We start from the raw sequence: 17,426 nt of genomic DNA on the forward strand, positions 1-17,426 counted from the left end.
CTGGCGCGTACCTCACCCTCTTTTATAGTGATACCTTCTCGTACACTCCAAATTTCCATGGGCAGGGGCAGGGTCTTCTTTGCGTAAACATTCCCCCATGTGAGCACGAAGACTTCCAAAGAGCTGAAGCTCAATGGTTGTGTAAAATAAAAGCCATGAATGAAGAGGTCTGATTCACTTCACTAAGATTTATATTCTCAAACATTCTTGAAAAGCACAAGCAAATCCAGGTTATATATCTTAGACATTTACAAAACACAGCACGAAATGTAGTAAGGAAAATAAGAAGTGACTTGTTCCATAGATAAACCACATTTTCTTTATTCCTTGGTTGACAGATGGACACTTAGTTTGCTTCTATGTCTTGGCTGAAACAGGTAATGCTGAATACAGGATAGGGGACATAGTCAATAACATTGTAATAACTTCTTATGGTTCAGATGGGTATTCAACTTATGGGAGTGGGCACATGGTAAGTTATATAAATGTCTGATCACTATGTTGTAACATCTGACACTAATAGAATATTGTTGTCAAGCGTAATTGAACAAAAAATTAAAACAGAAGTGCCCAATTTTCATTTTATACTTCTATCAATCATATATCTATCTATCAATCTATCTATCTATCTATCAATCTATCTATCTATCTATCTATCTATCTATTGTTCCCACCTACTGTGATGTAAAGTCCCTGCATATATCAAAAGATATTCCTATCCTAAAGCCATGTTAACCTGTTCTGGATCACAACAAGGTTTGAAGGATTTTCAATTTCTATTTCAAAAACAGAACTCTTACTACCAACCTGTAAAATGGTAATAAATTTGCAATCTATGTTATTCATAGACTTATATACTAATATTCTGGATCTAAATAAAGATTCTGTCTAAAAGAACACCAATTGAAAATGCAAAAATAAAAGCAACAAACACAAAGGTAAGCCAACAATATATTTTGCACATTAGGAAACTGCTTCACAGGCTTTTCCATCCAAAAACTGAAGACCCCACTTAGAGTTCACTCAGGCTGTGGGTAGCGCTTGGACATGTCCCTGGAGCACCTACTGTCTTTGGAAGGAGCGGCAGCCTTGAGTGCAGCACGGGCCCTCTCTTCCTCATCTTTCACAGCTTCTTCATATTGGGTTATGAAGGCACTGGGCACGGTATCATTAAACTTGGCCAAAAACTCGAGGACTTTCATCTTGGTGGTTTCAGCATAGGCTCTTGGACCCCATAGAAACTCATAGCGTGGAGGATCACTGTTGGGCAATGGCTGGTACAGCAGGTATCCTTCCTGCACCAAATCTTGGGTGATAAGCTTCCTGGGCTCCCCAAAAATGAAGTGACTCTTTCCATCATAGACGCTCATCATATTCAGGAATTCCCAGATCTCCTCCTCAGAGGTGCGGTTGCCATTAAAGAAGATCACAGCCAGGATAGGCATCAGGATCCCTTTCTTAGGAAATCTGAAGCCGCTGCCCAGGTTCCCGTTGCTGGTGTCATCTTGACTATCCACAAGAGTGTAGTAGTTACCGTTGGGCTTGACTTCTTTCAATTCTAGGCCATGGACCATATCCATGTGCTCAGAGAGTTTCTTGAGGATCTCAGGGAAGTCCTTTCTGTTCCATTTGTGGATGATCTTCAGCATGTCTCCCTTTTTAATGGGCTCATTCGCTGTATATTGATACAGCAGGTACTTTACCAACAGTTTCACCTTCTTACTTATAAGATCTAGGCCACAGATCTCAGTGGAAGTTGAGATCTGGGAGGAATTTTTACTTTTCCTAACATGGCATTTAGCTTTTACAGCAGATCTTTCACAGGAAGCACCTGCAGCGGCACTGGTGGTGGCTGGGGCACCCTGAGGTGCCTGGAGAGTGCCAGCACCAGTGGAGGTTGAGGGACCTTCCCCCAAAATGGAAGAGGAGCAAGCAGCCTCTCCTTCCTCTCCTGCAGGGGCCTGAGCATCCTTAACATCTTGGTTCTCAGCTTTGTTTTGGCGGCGTTTCTCCTTAGCACAGAGCTTTCTCTTATGACCACGAGGCATGATGGCTGTTGTTCAGGACAGCAGACAGTAGTGAGCCAATGGACAGCGGCTTAGGGTACCTGAGGGATGGAGACAGAGTTATGTGAGCACCTTCAACAGGTAGCTTCCCCCTTGGCTTTATTGAAGGCTGCCTCTGCAGGCTTCCTTGAAGGCACTACTCTAGGATCCAACTAGGCTCCTGTTCCCCTGTGCCGTAAGAATCCTACAGAACAACCAGAGAGACTTTAGAGAGAGTGGCGTGCTACATCATACCAGCCCTACATGGAAATTACTCAGGTGACAGTAGGTAATACCAGTGTGACACCCTTGGATCTGGAATGTGTGGGTCCTCTTGGTTAATTTTCAGTATTATCATGTCCACTCTGGGAAGAGCCTGGTAATCTTCCCTCCTGCAACTCCCTGGGACCCATGAAAAGGAACTGGAGGGGAGTCCTCCTCCCTATCAGGAGCCACCCAGTGCTGAGAGTTTAAGGGGGTCCTTTGGATCCACAGTTGTCACTCAAGCTCCTCACCCTGGCTCCTTGTAAGGCTTGACACTGCTCCCCTTTGGTTGACTCCTGAATGGAACTTCAGACTGAGCATCTCACCTCCCTTAAACTTGATATAAAGAAGTGAGGAGGGATGCTCAAGCTGACAGCCTTTCCCTGAGATTCCCTGAGCTGATAGCAAAGGGTTTCAAAGAATACTATGATGGCCCCTTTGTTTATGTTTGGTTGGCTTCTCCATTGCTAGATTTCACCTCATAGTAAGAGCCAAACTACCTGAGCTCTAAAAAAAGGAAATGAAGTGGATCTTATGTGACTGAACATGGTCTCTCAAGTATGGAGGCTGTGGCAAGCAGCTTGAGGTCCTGTGGTAGGTGGTTCCACACAGGATCCAATTCTGAGGTCTCAAATGGACGCATGCTGAGGTCATTATTTCTCCTTCTGCTGGCCTGGTACCACTCCCCTCAGACCAAGGCACTAACTTCCCCGGTAACCCTGAGTGAGGGCTGATGGGCACCCCTGCCTGACATCTATCCTTGAGGTGTGATAATGTATTGCTGAAAATGGACAGGATTCTTGTTTTGTTCATTGGTGTTGTTAATCCTCACAGGAGGACATTTTTTCTGTGGATTTTTTTAGAGAGGGGAAACGGGAGGGGGAGGGGGAGGGGGAGGGAGAGGGGGAGGGAGGAAATATTGATGTGGGAGCAACACATCGATTGGTTGCTCCCTCATGAACCAAACCGGGCAAGGGATCCACCTTCCACCTAGGTACCTGCCCATTGACAGATGACCAACTCCAGGAGCCTTTGGTGTAGGCCGACCATCCAACCCGGAGGCACACTGGCTAAGGCAGGGAGGATTCCTTGTGGCCCCACTGGCACAGGGTGGCACATGCCCACAGTCCTCAACGGTCTGTCCCTGAAACCTGCACAACACGAATTTAACAGGAAATCCTCCCTCCGCTGACCTGCGGTTGCCCCCTTTGACCGGATCTGTCACCTCCCCGAGATGACCTTGGAGGAAGCTAGTGCAACTCATCATGGCGAAGAGCCCTAGCCTCCCAGGGGGAACACCGGGCTGGGACTTTATTTGGCCCCCTCCTTTGTGGGAGGAGTCCCACAGCCTCCCTCAGTGTAACAGCCCTGGACACTGGTAGACACCTGGGCCCTCTCTGTACCCTCCTCCATTACCCCAAGGCCCTGGCCTCTCTGAGACACCACCTGAGCAGTAAGGGTCACCGCACGCGGCCTGCCTGCTCTGCTCCCGGCAGCCTTTGCCGAGTTCGGCGGGTGACCACCAGAGAGCAGGCTGGGTGGCTCTTTATCTATTTCCTTGGCGGGGCGGTCCCTAGAGCTGAGTACGGGGGCTGCTGCCCTGCGCGGCCCTTTCACCCCGAGAGGGCTGCTTGGAAGCGCCCGGCCTCCATCTTGAATCCCTTTGGGGCCCAGGGGTCCTCGGTCAGTAGGGTCGGGCCTACTCCCTCGCAAGGCCTTCCCCCCAAAACTTTCCAGGCCGCAGTCTCAGGGCTGTGCTGGGGCCTGTCGGGATCACGGCAGGGGAGGGTTGGGGGGCCTGCCTTTGTTTTGGGGTTGTGTGGCGTCCGCGGTTCCCACCTTGACGCCAGGCCAGTCCTTCAAAGCCGTCCTCAGCCAACCTCTAGGCAGGAGTAATGGCTGGAAGGTCCCCAACCCAAGGAGAAGTTGGTGGGTCCTTTGCCGCGGGGCTGTCCAGGGCGCGCCTGATGCCGGATGCCTGAAGGATTAGGGTCCGTGGGCCCCAGGTCGTCACTCAGAATCCCCACTTTTATGTCTGCAGAGCTTGGACGCCTCCCTCTACTGACACAAGTGGGTCTGGCGTCCACAAAGTCTGCCCTCCCCTGAGACCCAGTGAGGCGGGCAGTGAGGACGCCCTCCTTCTGAAGCGGGGTCTGGGTCTCCCAGGCAGGAAGGGGGCGGTGCTGCGGGAGCCTCCCGTTGAGAGAGACATGCTCTCGCTTAGCACTGCGTGTTCTCGCGTGGGGATGTTGTGTGACGAACAAGCTTCCTGTCTCTGCACACCTGGCCTTGGGTCCCCCCCTAGAATACTCGGGTGGAATGCGTGGATTCCTGCTCTTCTGTGTTTTCCAGGGCTAAGCTCAGTGCTCGACTCTCTGGCCCCTTCTAGTTTGGGGGTGCCCCCACACCACTCAGGACCTTCTCATAGTTGCATTCTTCTAAAAGCCACATTCCCTCCCTCTGCCAAGTGGAAAACGTCCCTGTTAGTCAGAGGCCCTGACGTCCCTGAGGCCTCCCAGCCTCTAATCAGCCTGACATGCGCGCCAGGGGCTCCGCTGGGAGGACAGCAGAGGAGATTTTGTGAGACCTCCTCTACGCTGTGGGGCTACCGTCAGTCCACACCAGGGCCCTCACTTTGAGAGTTGGCCGGTCCGGTCACTCCGCCCTCCGCTTCCTGACACTGCTTGTCTTACACCACAGTGCCTCTCGCCGAGAATTCCCCATTGGACTCAGCGTTTACCACGTGATCATGGCCCTTCGGGCCTCCAGCAAGAGCCAACAGGGACGCGTCTCCAGGACCTTACTGTCCTGGCTGAATCCTGCTGCTGCTCCTCACTGGCAGCCTGCACCATGTCTGTCAGAGCCTCGGACTCCTACTGCACGGAGGTCACCCTCCTGGGTTTTTGCTTGGCCCCTACACTGTGGCGTCATTGGTTCCTCAGCCCTCTTTCACGGGAGTCCTGGTCTTGGCTTCTGTCTCTTGGTTAGAGGCCTCCTGGGAAATGTCACCTCCCTGCAAACCCGTGAGCTATTTCCCTGTTGCACATCTTGCAGAAAATGGCTCCCGTTTTGTGGCTGATGTAAGACTAGGCCATGGTTGTCAGGGGCAAGAGAGCTGATACATTCTTTCTCTTCAGCAGCCAGACTTAGGGAATTTGCAAAGGATTCACGTTCTATGTCGGGGGATAGAGCCAGATGTTTGTGAGTCCTGACTGGGCTTCTGAGGGCATCTGGCTTCACATAGGTCAATGATCATATTGTCACTCGCTATGATCTCATCGCTTTTACTCAAGTCTTACTCAGTTCTGATTTTCATTTTTCTGGTTATGTCACTCAATCAACTCTTTTGGTCCCCGGGTCCTTCTTTTGGTCACTTGACATACATTTTGGAGCAGTAGACAAAAGTGGATTAGCTGACTCATGGCCAGCTGCAAGGATCGGGCCCCTGTGACCTTTGGACAAATCCAGGCCAGGGGTTCTGGTCCCAGCTCTGTCACTTACTAGCTGTGTGAACTCAGGTACATTAGCGAACTCCCTGAGCCTCCGGTTCTGCATTTATGAAGGGGCTTTGCTAAGCCCTGTCTTGTAGGGCTGGTGGATTGGGGGGAATGTATGTATAGCGCCTGCACAGTGCCTGGAATGCATTGAGATTTTTCAAAATGTCTGATATGTTTCTGATTAGGATGATTTCACCGCCAGAAAATACCACTCACCTTAAAGCATTTAAATATATATATATATATTTCTCCCAGTCAGTGTGTCTCAGTGGTTGAGCATCAAAACCCATGAACAAGGAGGTCACAATGCGATTCTTGGTCAGGGCACATGCCTGGGTTGTGGGCTTGATCCCCAGAATGGGGGGGTTCAGGAGGCAGGCAATCAATCGTACTCTGTCATCATTGATGTTTCTATCCCTCCCTTTCTCTCTGAAGTCTATATTTAGAGAACACGTGTCACTCTAGGACATGTAACCAAAACTCTGTACAAAAAGCTATGTAAAAAGAAACTTAAAGTACATTTCCCCCCATTAAATTATATTTCAAGTGTGTGTGTATTTTCCCAGCTGAATACACCACAAGTTTTCTAGAAATGGTTCAAAGACTAACACTTTCTTCTGACCTAGCTGACCATTAATGAAAACCTCCCCTATCTTCATTCATTGCACCATCACTGCAAGTCTGCACCTAAAGATGTTAAACGCCATTTCAATAGAATGGGCTCTGATTCCCTAACCCACACAAAGAGCAACAGCCCAATGGCTGCCAGGTTTCCAGTCAGGGATTATCATGTGTGTTTTTTCCCCCTGAGAAATGCCCTGAAGATGATGTGCATCAAACACCCACCCTGTGCACTTTGCTCACCTGCACTGGGACAGGAGCGCGGGATGCATCCCAACGCTGTCCCAGGTGGACATTCTCTCTGGGTTACTCATCATTCCAAAGTAACTGTAACAGTAATCTTCCAGTCCAGGTGCAAGTCTCTCAGCTCTGAGACCCACAGTCTGAGGGTGTGGTCCCTGCCCACCATTATCCCAGCCTCGATGTGCCCACCATGCTGTGACCTTAAGGTTCCCGCCCACCACATGACTTTCACTTTTCAAAGTCTCTAACTGCCTCCCTAACCTCACCTCACAGATTCTACACTAGACTCCTCATCTGGAGCCTCCCGCCCCATTCGGACCCCTTAATTTCACTGGTCTGTGTACATTAGGAGTATCTCACCACCTACATTCTAAGAAAGCTGCACTTAGACTCTAAAATTCTATGGGCAGCGCAGGTAGGGTCTAGTTTTCTTAGCATCCCCAGTACTTACCAAGAGCATTCATTCCAAAGAGCAGATGCCAAGTTCATATTTGGACGTGGAAAGAGCCAGTGTACAGGAAGGCAAACTTATTAGGATTTCATTTCTCCTACATTCTTGAAGAAGCTAAGTCAATCCAGGTACATATGTGCAATTTTACAAAGAAACTGAAACTAGCAATTGGCCATATTTTCCATTGTTCTTCACATCTCATGATCACACAGACTTTACTCTGGGGTAATTTCCTTTTACACAAAAATCCATATTTCCTTATCATGCTATCTATCTTGTTCCAAATGACAAGGAATGGCCCAAGGATTTTCAATTTGTTCCATTAAGGCAAAATTCCCAATTTTTCATACCTGATAAACTCCAGTAAATGTGTGATCCATGTTACTCATACACTTGGGTTCTGGAGCAAAATAAAAGTCTACGTGAATGGAACAATCTTGAAAATAGAAAAAGGAAAAGGTTAAATCTCCAATTTCCCTATGTTGTACAGGCACACAAACATGTTACTAATATGCACTGTGCTCTCAGGAGCCCCACCTTGGCTCCTGACTAGTTACAAGGTTGGCTGCTTTCTTCAAGCAGAAAGTGAAGACTCTGCCTCAGACCTCACTAGGCTGCGAGGAGTTTCAGGACATGCCTTGGACTGCAAATTGGCCAGGGCAGCAATAGGGGAGCCCTGCTGCTGCTCTGCCTCAGGCCCTCTCTTTCTTTTTTTTTTTTTAATTAAATCTTTATTGTTCAGATTATTACATTTGTTCCTCTTTTTTTTCCCCCCATAACTCCCCTCCTCCCAGTTCCCGCCCCACCCTCCGCCCTCACTCCCCACCCACTGTCCTCATTCATAGGTGCACGATTTTTGTCCAGTCTCTTCCCACATCTCCCACACCCCTTTCCCCCCCAAGAATAGTCAGTCCATTTCCTTTCTATGTCCCTGATTCTATTATAATCAACAGTTCATTCTGTTCATCTGATTATTAATTCACTTGATTCTTAGATTCACTTGTTGATAGATTCATATTTGTTGTTCATAATGTGTATCTTTACCTTTTTCTTCCTCTTCCTCTTCTTAAAGGATACCTTTCAGCATTTCATATAATCCTGGTTTGGTGGTGATGAACTCCTTTAGCTTTTCCTTATCTGTGAAGCTCTTTATCTGACCTTCAATTCTGAATGATAGCTTTGCTGGATAAAGTAATCTTGGTTGTAGGTTCTTGGTATTCATCACTTTGAATATTTCTTGCCACTCCCTCCTGGCCTGCAAAGTTTCTGTTGAGAAATCAGCTGACAGTCGTATGGGTATTCCCTTGTAGGTAACTGAGTTTCTTTCTCTTGCTGTTTTTAAGATTCTCTCTTTATCTTTTGCTCTTGGCATTTTAATTATGATGTGTCTTGGTGTGGTCCTCTTTGGATTCTTTTTGTTTGGGGTTCTCCGAGCTTCTTGGACCTGTAAGTCCATTTCTTTCACCAGGTGGGGGAAGTTTTCTGTCATTATTTCTTCAAATAGGTTTTCAATATCTTGCTCTCTCTCATCTTCTGGCACCCCTGTAATTCTGATGTTGGTACGCTTGAAGCTGTCCCAGAGGCTCCTTACACTATCCTCGCATTATTGGATTCTTTTTTCATTTTGCTTTTCCGGTTGGATGTTTTTTGCTTCCTCGCATTTCAAATCATTGACTTGATTCTTGCGCTCCTCTGGTCTGCTGTCGGGCGTCTGTATAATATTCGTTATTTCAGTCCGTGTATGCTTAATTTCTCGTTGGTTCCCCAATATAAGATCGAGGGTCTTATTAGTTTTCGTGTAGATCTCATTAAGTTTATCGACAGCTTCTAAACAGTTCTTGAGAGACCTTAAAAGTGTGGTTCTGAACTCTATATCTTCCATTGACAATTTTGTCCTGTTTCTTTGTCTCCGCATTTTGTTATGCTTCCTTGGTGTACCCCCTAGTGGTCTTTGTTCGAAGTCTTATAGTTAAATCTTGATTGTTGTAGCTAATTCCAGGGAGGGTTTGACCTCCAGGCCAAGTGGCTATGGCCCTCTCTTTCTTACCCCGAAAAGCCTCCTGATGATGAAATGGGAAGGCACTGGCCATGGTATCATAGAGCTTAGCCAAACCCCTTCACATCATATGTATTCATAGGAAAACACCCTTTATCCATGTACAAAGGTCATACTCATTCTTTCTTAAGGCTACACTAGAGGCCCAATGCATAAAATTCATTCAAGAGTAGGCCTTCCTTCCCTGTCTCATGGCATGGCTTCTCTCTGGCACCTGGGAACCGAGCTTCCCTGCCAGCCCCAGCTTCATCTGGAAGGTGGTCTGGGAGGTCATCCAGTCTAATTATCATATTATGCTTTTATTATTATAGACCAGCGGCCCAGTGCATGAAATTTATGCACATTAAAAGAGAATTGAGAAGAAATATTTTTATATTGCTATTTGTCCTTTTTCTATAATAGAAGTGTCACAGATGAAAGAAAATTAGTAAAATATATATAAAACATCCGTCCTGTCAGTGTCTGGGGTGCACTGTGGGACCTAGTGTCAAGTCCCCGCCCACCACCCTCATGCACTTTGAAAACGCAGGAGACCCAGACCTGGCCAGCCCCATTCCCATTGGGTAAGACCTAGATCCAGCTGGCCCCACTCCTGTCAATCCCCTCTGGTGGGGGCACAGCTTAGGTCCCCCAGCCCAGCGCTTGGCAGGGACTCAGCCTCAGGTCCTTCGGCCCAGTGTGGTCTGGGGTCCCCTGTCAAGCCCTTCCAGGTGGGGGCCATGGCCTGAGGTCCTCCATCATGCTCCACCAGGCAGGGGGCATAGCTTGAGGTCCCCCAGCCCGGCGCTTGGGAGGGGCACAGCCTGAGGTTTCCCGGCCCGGCGCCAGGGCTGGGAGCACAGTCCGATGTCTCTCCGCCCAGAGCTGGGGTGGGGGACATAGCCTGAGGTCCCCCATCTAGCCGTGCTGGGTGGGGGGCATGGCCTGAGGTCTCCCAGCCTGGCACTGGGGCCGGGAGCTCAGTCTGAGGTCTTCTGGACCCGAGCCGGGGTGGGGGGGCACAGTCTGATGTCTTCTGGCCCGGAACTGGAGCAGGGGGTACAGCCTTAGGTCCCCTGTCAAGCCCAGCCCCCCACCCCCATCCCCTGCAGTGTCATACCAGTGCTGAATGGGTACACATTCAGGCAGCATGACATTAGCGCTTGGGGCGGAAGTCCCCACCCCTGGCCCTGTCCACAGACTCGTCATGACTGGGACATCATCACAGTCAAATTACCATATTCCCTCTTTATTATATAGACTAGAGGCCCATTCGTGCAATAGGCCTTCCTTCCCCTGGCTGCAGGCACTGGTTTTCCCCCTCCAGCACCCGGGACCCAGGCCTTCGCTCTGACCTCAGCAGAGAAGAAAAGCCTCTTCAGTCTTCAGTTGTCTTCAGTCTTCAGTCGTCTTCAGTCTTCAGTCTTCACTGCGGCTGGAGCCTTCAGTCTTCGCCCTGTGCTTGCATATGCAAATTAACCATCATCTTTGTTGGGTTAATTTGCATACACATTCGATGGGCTGGTGGGCCTAGTGGAGTGATACCGATTTGCATGTTGCTCTTTTATTAGTGTAGATAGTACAGTGTAGATATCCCTTGTTTGTTCAATCAATATGTTGATTAGCATTTATGCATCTTCCTATCACTGTGGGTGTGTCTTAAGGGTAAGTCTTAAAAAGTGGAATTACTAGGTCACAGGTAAATGCATATTTAGTTTTGTTATATATTGTCAAATTCTGTAGGTAATGTTTTGAGAATCTTTGCACTCATGTTCTCAAGTAATATTGCCATTAAATAATATTCTCAAGTAATCTATATAATAAAGAGGTAATATGCAAATTGGTCCTAACAGTGTCACAGTAACGACCAACTGCATATTGACAGACCAGCCGGAGGCTGCGCGTGCAGCAGTGGGACTTGCGTGAGGCTCGCTTCCCTGACCCTAACACCGGAGTCGTTTTTTTCTCCCAGATACATGTGCCTGACAAACACCCTTGCAACACCATGCCCCATCTGAGAGCACTGTGCCCCGGGATGCCACCAACACCCCCTTGAGGTCAGGGAGGGTGAGGGGTGACACCACATGGCAGAAGGCCAGTTCTCGGGGTGCGGTTGGCAGATGCCAACCATGGGGTGTGCACATCGGTGGTGATCCCTGGGAGGGGTTGTGCATGCAAATCGAGAGGGTATAGACCCAACATGAAGGAAGGGCCCAGGCACAATAACAGAGAGTGGACATCAACATAAGGCACTGGACCTGGACGGGCCACCAGGTAAACAACGTGGGGATCCCACAACCACAGACACACAGGGTGGCCCTGTGATGCCCCAGACACTGGTCAATCCTCCCAAGTGCACAACCTCGAAGCCTCCTCTGCCACATGGACCCAGCCTCGCGGACCTGGCCCCACCACCGTGGAGACCACACGTGACCCTCACACCACAGGGAAGCTGCCCAGCTTTCTCCAGCCATCCAGCCATTCAACTGCCTGGTCTTACCTGGACAGGGGTTCGCATCCTGGGTAGAATACCCCTGAGGACAAACCGGGCCCTGACCATGCCTGCACAAGCATGCCTGTTGTCTGCAAATTCCAGAGGGGAGTGGACAGAGAGCAAATGCACATGTGCACACATGTAATGCAGCAGTCCCCGTGATGGACGTTGGCCCAGGCTGGCTGGATCCTCCCTCAACTTGGAGGGGGTGACACAGAGCATGGTAGGCAAGACACAGCTGCATCATCATTCGGCCCTTCAAAGCCAGTGCAAGAGGGGCCCAAGTGCCCAAACAGAGGCGGCTACAGGTCCCAGAGAGGAAAGCAGTCAGTACTAAGAATGAAAAGCATAGAATTTTTAATTAACCTCTGAAAAGAGTAAAAGAGTCAGGGAGGATGGGGGAATATGGGGGAGAAGGGAAGAACTTTATAAAGGAGTCAGTAGAGAACTGAATTAAAGAAGGAAAGAGGATGTATGAGTGAACTGTAGGATCTATAATGAAAATCAAGTATATTTGTGTACTGGGAACAGATTTTAAAAGTAGGAGTCAGAAAAGAAAAAAAGATAAATGATAGTGAATGATTAGGCAGGTAGATAGGTATTAAAACAGTGGAAGTAAGTAGAGAAGAATGTATGGGAAAGGTAGCATGAGAGAGAAAGAGGGAGGGAAGAAAAGTTTTAAAGGGGAGCTAGTAGAGCTTAAAAGGAGAATGGGAAGAAGGAAGAAATGGGGGAGGGAGCAAAGCAGGTCTGAGGGAGGAAGTGAAGAAAAACATTAAGGTGGGAAGGAAGGAGAGGGAGAGGGAGGGCAGGGGTAAAGATAAAGGAAAGAAGGAATGTGGGGAGGGAGGGAGGGTAGAAGAAAGATGGGAAGAAGGATAATGGAACAGAAGTAGGAAATAAGGAGGAAAAAAAAGTTTATAAATGATGAGTCAGTAAGAAAAAGTGTTACATAAAGGAGAGAGAAAAATTTTGTGAGAGGGAGAAGCCAATAAGGAAGTCAAATACAATTGTGTGTGAAGGGGATAAGATTAAAAAAATAAAAGTTAGTAGGGGTGACCAGGCCGGCAGGGGAGGGAAGTTAGGAGTGACTAGGTTGGCCGGGGAGGGCAGTTAGGGGAATCAGGCCAGCAGGCAGAGTGGTTAGGGAAGGCAGGCAGGTGAGCAGTTAGGAGCCAGAGGTCCCGGATTGTGAGAGGGATGTCCAACTTTCAGTTTAGGCCCAATCCCTGGACATCCCCTAAGGGCTCCCAGATTGGAGAGGGTACAGGTTGGGCTGAGGGACCACCCCCCCCATGCACAAATTTCATGCACCAGGCCTCTAGTATAATAATAAAGTAATAATTTTGAGCTACTTTTACCAGATGTAATTAATGATGTTCTATTTGGTTCATAAAAAAATGTTTGGAAGTTTTGTTGCATTTTCCATGCTCTGGAATGACTTGTGTGACAAAATTGATATGTATTGCAAGAGTATAGAGAATAAGGTAATGCTCCAGATACCCACTTCTGAGTTTCAGCCATATCAACACATGGCCAATCTGTATCACCTATGTCCAACCTCAGCCTCCAGATTATTTTGAGACAATAATCTATTACAAGCATGTCAAACTCATGGCCCGCAGACCACATGTGACCCATAACGAATATTATTGTGGCTCAGCCAATATAATGGTATGTAAGAAATCTATACTAATAAAAGAGAAACATGCAAATTGGTGTCACTCCGCTATGCCCACCAGAAAATCAGGATGAGTATGCAAATTAACCCAACAAAGATAGTGGTTAATTTGCATACGCAGGTGCCAAGCGAAGACTGAAGGCTCCAGCCAGGGTGAAGACTGAAGACTGAAGACTGAAGATGCTTGGCTTCTCTGCTGTGGCCGGACCAAAGCCTGGGTCCCGGCTGCCGGAGGAAAACCGGTGCCGCCGGCAGCCAGGGGAAGGAAGGCCTATTGTGCGAATCTTTGTGCAATGTACTTCAATGTTTTAATAAAAATTTCGTGACTTAATTTTTACAATATCCTGTTATACATAATTATTAATAAAACTACAACATTTGCTAATGACTGATTACTATATTCATGCTGCATTCATTTCCCTTATGCACAGGTGCACCATTTCTCTACGCTAATACTAGCAGTGAATATTTTAGCAGGCGATTGCCTCATCATAAGTCTTCTACTGACTGGTTTGGTGGGCAGAACAGGAAATATTTTGCTTTCAGAGAACAAGAAAAATGGGTTTATTTGCGTTACACTTATTAACTTGTGCAGTTATTCAGTGTCTGATAAATTAATGTTCAAGAAAAATATTAATTTTTATTAAAATGTTTTATTATTTTATGTTAATGACTTATTTCAGCCCTTTGTATTGGGCATATCTCTATGGAAATAAACCTACATTTCTATGAAAATTGAAGCTTTTTGTTTTTGTGTGGCCCACATAAACTTAAACCTTGTTTATTTGACCCATGTTAGCCTTTGAGTTTGACATGCTTGATCTATAACAATAGTTATCCCATTGTGTACCTTTAAAGGATAAAGCGTTTAATTACACACATAGGGACACTGTTTGGCAGGATTCCAAGATGGCCTATCAGATTTCTGACACCCTGTATACACACATCTTCCACCAGTCAATTAATCAACGACTCATCTAGGTGCTGCTATGAGGGGTTTTGCAAATGTAATTCAGGTCACAAATCAGTTGTTCTGCAAATAGAGAGATTATCCCCCATAGGTCAAGCCAAATCAGGTGAATCCTTAAATGGGATGGGCATTTCCTAGTGAGAGAAATTCAAAGAGTGAGAGGGAGGTTCTCCTTTGCTGGCTTTGAAGATGGAGGGAGCCACATAGAATACCAAGGAGTTAACAGCAACTTGAGAATGACCCCTAGCCAACAGCTAGCAAGAAAATAGGCACCTCAGTCTTTCAGTTTCTGGTAACTGCATTCTGTTAACTGCATTCTGCATGGCATTGGAAGGACCTCCTGAGCTCCATGTGAGAATACAGCTACCTGATACATTGTTTGCAGCTTTGAGATTTCTGACCCAGGATCCCAGCTACTACCTACAGAACTGTGAGATAGATACTAAGTGTCTGTTGTTCAAAGCTGTTCAATTTGTGGTAGTTTGTTATAAAGTAAACAAATATACACACTGAAATGTTTTTTTTTAATTTTTATTGTTGAAATGATTACACAAGTCTTCCCCCCATTAACCTCTTCTAGCCCGCTCCCGTCCCCCACCCCAGGACCTCCTCACCACTCCACTGTCTGTGTCCACAGGCTATACAAATATGCATATAAATTCATTGGTTGATCTCTTCCCACCCACCCTCCCCTGCCTAACCTCTTAGATTCAACAGTATATTCATGCTTCTACATCTCTGGAACTATTTTTGTTTCTCAGTTTATTTGGTTCATTAGATTTCACATATGTGTGAGATCATGTGATACTTATGTTTCTTGGACTGGCTTATTTTGCTTAGCATAATGTGCTCCAGGTCCATCCATGCTGTGTAAATGTTTTTATTCAGATTTTCCTTCCTGTAATTAATCTATTAGGATATACTCTCTTGGCTACTTTTACTGATCCAATACTATCATTAACTATTAAAGTTTATTCTGTACATTACATCCCTGGGCCTTATTTTATAGCTGAATTTGTACCTTTTGACCACCTTCACCCATTTCGCCTACCTTCCACTCCTTGCTTCTGGTAAACACCAGTCTGTTCTGTGTATCTATGTGTTCATTTCCATGTTTTTTTTCCTCTTAAAGATTACACATGTAAGCAATACCATACAGCATTTGTTCTTCTGTGTTGAAAACTTTCTGTGGAAAGAACACTGCTTGAAAATGACCACTTATTTAACTTAGCATAATGCCCTCCAGTTCTGCACATGCTGTTGCAAGTGGCAGGATTTCTTTCTTTATTATGGCTGAATGATAGATCCTTTTCTATGTGTGTATGAGTGCGTGTGTATCACTTTTCCTTTATCCATTCACTGATCAATGTGCAGTTAGGTTGTTTCCATGTCCTGGCAACTGTAAATAATGTTGCAATGAACATGGTGGGGTAGAGTTATCACTTCACTTATATTCTGAATCTAAATAAACTTTCTTTTTTTAACAATACTACTTGAAAATTACCTAAGAAATAAGTCAACAATGTATTTTTGCACATCAAGAATAATGGTCAACAAGCATTTCCAACCACAATGTGGAGATTTCAACTCAGACCTCAAAGAAGCTGAGAAAAGCTACTGGATGTGTCCCCAGATTTCCCATTGACCTCCCAATGGATCTAACTTCTGCTTAACAATGGAAACTAAGTAATACGCCAGGGGTCCTCAAACTACGGCCCACGTGCCACATGAAAATACAAATGTTGTATTTGTTCCCATTTTGTTTTTTTTACTTCAAAATAAGATATGTGCAGTGCGCACAGGAATTTGTTCATAGTTGTTTTTTTAAACTATAGTCCGGCCCTCCAACGGTCTGAGGGACAGTGAACTGGCCCCCTGTTTAAAAAGTTTGAGGACGCCTGTAATACGCTATCTCCACCCACTATTTACACTCCTTTTCACTTGTTCTTTAAGAAGTGGAGAATCTATCACCCTCTTTTATATTGATAGCTTCTCCTACAATGTATAATTGCATGGGCAGGTACAGGGTCTTCTTTGCCTAAATAGTCCCCATGTGAGCAGTAAGACTTCCAAAGAGCTGATGCTCAATTAATAATTGTGTAAAATAAAAGCTATGAATTAAGAGGACTTATATTCTCAAACATTCTTGAATAACATCAGGAAATCCTGGTATATATCTTACAAATTTACCAAACAAAAAGACGATAGATGGGCACTTAGTTTGCTTTCATGTCTTGGCTGTAACAGATAATGCTGGGTACAGGATAGGTAATATAGGCAGTAACATTTTAATATCTATGTATGGTTCAGATGTGTACTAGACTTATGGTGAGGACATTGTATTTTTGTTAATCCTCACCAGAGCATATTTTTCCATTGAATTTTTATAGTGGATTTTTTTAGAGACAGTGGAATTTTTTAAGGGGAGCACAGAGAGAGAGAGAGAGAGAGAGAGAGAGAGAGAGAGAGAGAGAGAGAGAGAGAGAAGAGAGAGAGACACTGATTCCTTGCCTCCAGCTGACTCTCTGACAGGGCCGGGAATTGAACCTGCAACTGAGGTACAGGCCCTTGACCAGAATCAAATCCTTGATTCTTCAATCTGAGGGTCAGTGCTCTAACCACTGAGACAAACCAGCTAGGGCAACACTTTTAATTCATATAAATGTCTAATCACTCTGTTGCAAACCTGAAACTACTATAACATTGTATTTCAACTGTTAAGTGAAAAAATTAAAACAGAAGTGGACAATTTTTATTTTATCTATCTATCCATCTATGTATCTATCCATCTGCTGTTCCCAACTACTTTAGTGTAAAGTTCTTTCACATCCCAAAATATATTCCTATCCTAATCTATATTATCTTGTCCTAGATCACAAAAGTGATTGAAGGATTTCCAATTTCTATTTCAAAAACAACACTTTTACCCCTAACTTGATGAACAGCAATAAATGTGAGATCCATTTCATTCATAAACTTATATCCTAAATCTAAAGAAACATTCTAAAAGAACATCACTTGAAAATGCAAGAAAAATACACAAATATAACTCATCAAGATATTTTGCATATAGGAAACTGCTTAACAGGCCTTTACAGCCCAAAAGTGAAGACTCCACCTCAATG

At 45.9% G+C, this 17,426-nt stretch overlaps 1 protein-coding gene across 1 annotated transcript; it reads right to left on the reverse strand.

Annotated features, from left to right (window-relative positions):
* Positions 1–1,019: 1,019 nt before the first annotated feature.
* Positions 1,020–2,048, reverse strand: LOC132223689 (melanoma-associated antigen B2-like). Its single transcript, XM_059678746.1, has one exon. The coding sequence runs from the start codon at positions 2,046–2,048 to the stop codon at positions 1,020–1,022; it is 1,029 nt and encodes a 342-aa protein (XP_059534729.1).
* Between the last annotated feature and the right edge of the window lie 15,378 nt (positions 2,049–17,426).

This window comes from Myotis daubentonii, chromosome X (assembly GCF_963259705.1).
Source record: "Myotis daubentonii chromosome X, mMyoDau2.1, whole genome shotgun sequence".
Classification (NCBI taxonomy): Eukaryota; Metazoa; Chordata; class Mammalia; order Chiroptera; family Vespertilionidae; genus Myotis; species Myotis daubentonii.

Bases quoted from the DNA above. Each gene is read 5' to 3' on its own strand.
- LOC132223689 (XM_059678746.1), bottom strand. From the start codon at position 2,048: ATGCCTCGTGGTCATAAGAGAAAGCTCTGTGCTAAGGAGAAACGCCGC.